A 5112-nucleotide genomic window follows, 5' to 3' on the forward strand; every position below is an offset into this window, starting at 1 on the left:
AATTAAAACATGATAAAGAACTCAAAGAATGATACCTTACAAACATATCCATAGGCATTCTCTTTCTCGGAATACTCCAACATGATGAGCCGATCCCCATACGTCAAAACCCTTATTTTGTGACGGAAACATTAGAACATGGGTGAAATCCGCTGATTGGCGATTGGTTTCTGCTTCCGATCGAGAGTCGACGAGATGAATATAGTGAGCTCGGAGGAGAAGATGGGGATGGGGTTTGGCAGGGCTTTGTTCTGGTGATTGAATCTTTTATACTACTACCTTTAACGGGTCTTGGATCCGGGTTGAGGCGTTCAACCAACTCGGTTCATGCGTTGATAGAAACTAAAAACTACAAACTAGAAAGCTCTCAAATAGATTCGGGTATGTGGGTTTTAAACCCATTAAGAATAGATATAATCATCGGCCCCCTCATTTGATATGGAAACTAGAAAGCTCTCAAATGGTGTCATTTAAAAATGAAGGCCCTAATGTTCTTTTAATTATGTTTTGATAAATAGGCAATAAGAGCCCCTATTTAAGAGAAATCAAGGATGTGCATAGACACAGAATTAATACATTAACTCATCTACGCCCTCATCTTGTGACAGTTTTAGGGTTTAATTTTAAATCCTCACTAAGACAAACACCATATGCAAGAGATCTGATATTTAAAGCTATTGATGTTGAAAGTCATTGATAATTATATTTTTTTTACATAATTACTAATAAAAGAAAAAAAATTCCAATTAATTTAGGAAGAAGTGATACATCTTTTCAAGAAAAAATAAAACAAATCTAAAAATAATATAACATCAACAAATTAAACAAAGAAATGTGTGTTCTTGTCCTTGTCCTTAAAAAGACAACAATAAAAACAATAATAATGGTAATAAAAGTAGTAGCAGTAATAATAATAGCAATAATAAAATTGAAATTTTCTATTAACCCATACCAACCCAACCTGTGAAATTTCTCTACTCAACAATTGATTAGTTAACTGCAATAACCATCAATCCAGATAAAGTTGAGTTAAAAGTCATGTCAACATTGGCATGGTAAGCGTATTTTCTACCACAAGTTTAGATTGGTATAAAGACCCAAAAATAACAAATCCCTCAACTTCATTCTTTGTCACAACAGAAAATTCATTAGAATTTTCAAGGACAAACACTTTCGTGAGCAAAACATCATATAAGTATTTCAAATACTTCCGACCAAACACATAACACAACATAACACATGATTGCAACTGACAGGACAAGCTCTTATTTCAATTTCACATTGAAGCATCAAATGACAAGAGAAAGGCCTCATTCACATCATCATATAATTCAAGAAAAGGAAACCACAAGCTAATAAGATCATTCAAATACTAATCAGATAGCTAATATCTTGAGTCCCTTTAGTCTATTTTCAAAATCCTATGAATAAATTTCAGGCACATTGCAATGTGAGGGACCACTTTTATCATTTATGGTATATCCATATAATGCAATAATTCCAATTTACCACCAGAACTATTAAACAACACGCAGACGTCCAGAAAAACATTATGAAGCCACACAAACAGTACACTTATCAGAAAAAAGATGCACTCCCAAATGACTTCCACAGATCCCAAACATTTAGCAGAAAGAAGTTTAACACAACAGCATAAATAATGTCTGAAACTGAAACTAATCACTGTCAAAATTTTAATTCAAGCATTATACATCAATAAAACTGAAATCAGCAGAAAAAATAAACTAATTGCTATTGTTTTTAGGCCGACGTCATGAAATGCCACCTGATTTTCTGTTTAGAGATATAGAACAGGAGGCAAGAAAGAAAGATACAGAATAGGAGGCAAGGAGGATATTTTCAGAGCCACAACCACTTCATTTTGCAATGTCAAATGTAGGTACCTGCCATTTAGAAGAGTAACAAGATACAAAAAGGTCCCACCATGTTCTCTAATACAAGACTAGTTTTTCCTTGCTATCCAAAATCCATTTTAGTTAGCTGAGTGGTCCCTATGTTTAAATACACTGGCCTTGCCTTGCCCACAGAATTTCAAAGCTATGCTTCTATATTGCAAGCTTATTCTAATTCTACCAACCTTACATTGTGAACTGTCTCTGCATAAGAAAAGGTGCCACCTCCAGACAAGTTTCATAGCTCAGGCACATCAATTTCGAAATTATGTCCATTATAGTCCTCCTAACTGATCAAAGTAGAGCTGCTCTCAAAAAGCACATTGTTGTTTTCTATTTACTTTGCACAATTAGATTAAACAGCTATGTTGTATGTGGTTAAGAAAAATCCTTTCAATCTCAATTAGTGTTTGCTGTGGTCTTGTAATGACTATCATGAACAGACAAAGGAATCAAAGGCAAAAACAGAATGAATCAGAGATTTTCATGATGTCAAATTTCTAACTTTGGTTAATCAAACAATAGAGTGATCATACAGATGCAAAACAGAAAGAGAAATACCATTAATTTGGTATTTGTACCTCCAATAGTCTTAATATGATTAGCATAAATCTAAGGAAAGAATCATCAACAAAACCTTAAGAAAAAGGATGAATCAGAGATGGCATCATGTTACGGCCAAATCAAACAGTAGAATGATAATGCAGGTGCAAGAGTTAAAGAGAAATATCAGTAATTTTAATCAAATCCAGAATCAGTGCCCTGAAAGACAACACATAGTTTGCAGTTTACATCCTCAAATTTATTGATGTAGTCATCTGGTTGACTAACTTGAATTTTAATAAATACACTTGAAAGGCAAAGAGCAAGGTTGGTAGCAAGACGTGTTTCAAATAAGCAGCTTCAAGGTGGTATCAGGAGCAACAGATCAACAGAAACACAATAAAGATGATATCCACATAATAACAACAGAAATACTCTCCAAATGTTGTACTGCAAGGGATTTATTAAACCGAACTTGGTAATTCAAGTGTCATCTAAAATGCAAATTAGTGAATTACTACGAGATGGGCTTCCACTTCTATCTATGAAACAATTTATTAAAATATAAATCCTAGTACATGTAGAAAATTATGAAGAATCACAGAGGGAAGAACTTAGCCAAAAATAAAACAAAATAAAATGAAATTGAAAAACAGAAGAAATCATCTTACAGAGGTCATTACTTTAATTTCTCAAAATAGTATTTTGGCCGAGAATTCATGAAATACACAACATCTTGAAAATAGAAACAACACCATGGAGCAAGTCCACATGAACACTGATTTGCATAGAAGACAAATTCACATTGCTTTATTTATTAAAGTGTAAAAGTCTCATCAAGGATACAAACAAGCTGAGAATTTTTATTATTGAACAACTAGAATAAAAAGAACAATATATGAAAGAACTCTGGCATGTCAAGATGTTAGAACTCTGTTTAGCCTTATATGAAGCAAAAAGGTGATATATCATTCTCCCCAACAAGTTTTATGGTGTCCATATCCAATATCCACCCCCCAAGCAGGGCAAAAGGAGTAGCATGTATAAAAGAAAATCAACTGAAACTATGTACATCTAAGTCTCTACATAGTAAAGGGACAGTGAACCTAGATATCCCTCCTGCACAAGGGGCAAGAACCATGCCTGATGAGCCAGCTATCAATGCACAACAAATGGAACATATGCTCGCAATGCGGCAAGCTCCTCACCGTCTCTCCGATCTGAAGATCCTGAGAAGCCATGACAAACACATAATCAGAAACAATCAACAAAATAAACAAAGCACAAGCTCCCTTGATTTCTGAGAAAAGTGTGAACCTGAAGACAAACCGAGCAGCATATTTTCTCTCCCGAATCATCAACATTGTTCTCTGCAGTAACACTGACCTTCGGAATCTTATCAACTGAGTCCTTTGACATGCCTTTAGTGCCACCTGTCTCGAAGAGATCAATAGCCTCAGCGAAGGGCAAGTCTACAGCATTCATCTGCACAAAAAAACAACAATAACATTAGAACTCATTGAGTTGGCAAACAAATTTTCAAGGTGAGAGAGAAGCTGATCGATTGATCACCTGACTCTGCACAGCACTCTGCACTGCAGGTCCAACCTTCTCTCTGACAAGCCTTCCACTCAGAAGACTAGTGATAATATCAATCTTCAACACAAAAACAAAAAATAAAAAGCCGAAATTTTTCACCATTAAAAACCAACCAAAAGACAATAAAATCACACCAAAAGACAAACTTTTCAAGAAAAAACATAATACCACATAGAGAATGCTCCAAATCCCGGATTCATTAGAATGCCAGAGCGCAAGAGAGGACTCAACAACCTCAATAGAGAAGACAGCGCCAGAGATGGCACCAATCCCAGCACCACGAAACAAGCCACTCTCAGTAGCAAGCCCAATGAGCGCGCCGGTCACAGCGCCAACAAAAGACCCAACTGCGAAGAAAACCCACAAATCAGACATGAAAAACAAAGAATCACAATAAAGATCTGAGCTTTTAGAGATGAAAATAAACCTAAAGCGAAGACACAGGTGACGACGGCACAAAGAAATCTTCCGAGCAAGCGAGACACCGTTGAGCGAACTCCTCCTCTTGTTCTAGCTCTGATGGAGCGAGGAGGTGGAGGAGAAGCAGAAAAACGCGGCGGTGATGAGGTTGAAGGACTGAAATCGAAGAAATCCATGGATGAGGATGGATTGGAAGAGGAGAAGTTGAGAAGAAGAAAGGGCAAGATGAGGGTTTTAGGTTGGAGCTTTTTTTGGGAAATATATAGAGAGAGAGAGAGAGAGAGAGAGAAAGGAAAGATGCTTAGCGGTTAAGAGAGAGAGAACAAGAGAGAAAGAGAGAAAGAGAAAGATGATGAAGGAAAAAGAGGAAGATCATTCAACCGTACAATAAATGAAAAGACAAACGTATGAGATGTAGACACATAAAATCTTCCTCCAATTTATTTTCTATTTTTTTTTTAATAAAATTATAAATTAGAGTTTTTTTTTAAATATTATTTACTATGCATAAAATTATTTTTCAATTTTATATATATAGACAAAATACATACAGTGAATATTCATTGACCTATTAGTACAAGATCATGTTATTTACGTCTTTACTAATAATATAAATTTGAACTCAGCTCATGTAAAA

General features: G+C 35.3%; 1 protein-coding gene across 1 annotated transcript; it reads right to left on the reverse strand.

Moving 5' to 3' along the window:
- Positions 1 to 3379: 3379 nt before the first annotated feature.
- Positions 3380 to 4784, reverse strand: LOC120275215 (NEP1-interacting protein 1-like). Its single transcript, XM_039281738.1, has 5 exons — positions 4483 to 4784; positions 4224 to 4402; positions 4029 to 4112; positions 3774 to 3941; positions 3380 to 3685 (listed from the first exon to the last, which is right to left on the reverse strand). Exons 1-5 carry the CDS (start codon positions 4649 to 4651, stop codon positions 3563 to 3565), a joined length of 723 nt encoding a protein of 240 aa, XP_039137672.1. The 5' UTR covers positions 4652 to 4784; the 3' UTR covers positions 3380 to 3562.
- Between the last annotated feature and the right edge of the window lie 328 nt (positions 4785 to 5112).

The sequence above is a fragment of the Dioscorea cayenensis genome, chromosome 14 (assembly GCF_009730915.1).
Source record: "Dioscorea cayenensis subsp. rotundata cultivar TDr96_F1 chromosome 14, TDr96_F1_v2_PseudoChromosome.rev07_lg8_w22 25.fasta, whole genome shotgun sequence".
In the NCBI taxonomy this organism is placed as follows: domain Eukaryota; kingdom Viridiplantae; phylum Streptophyta; class Magnoliopsida; order Dioscoreales; family Dioscoreaceae; genus Dioscorea; species Dioscorea cayenensis.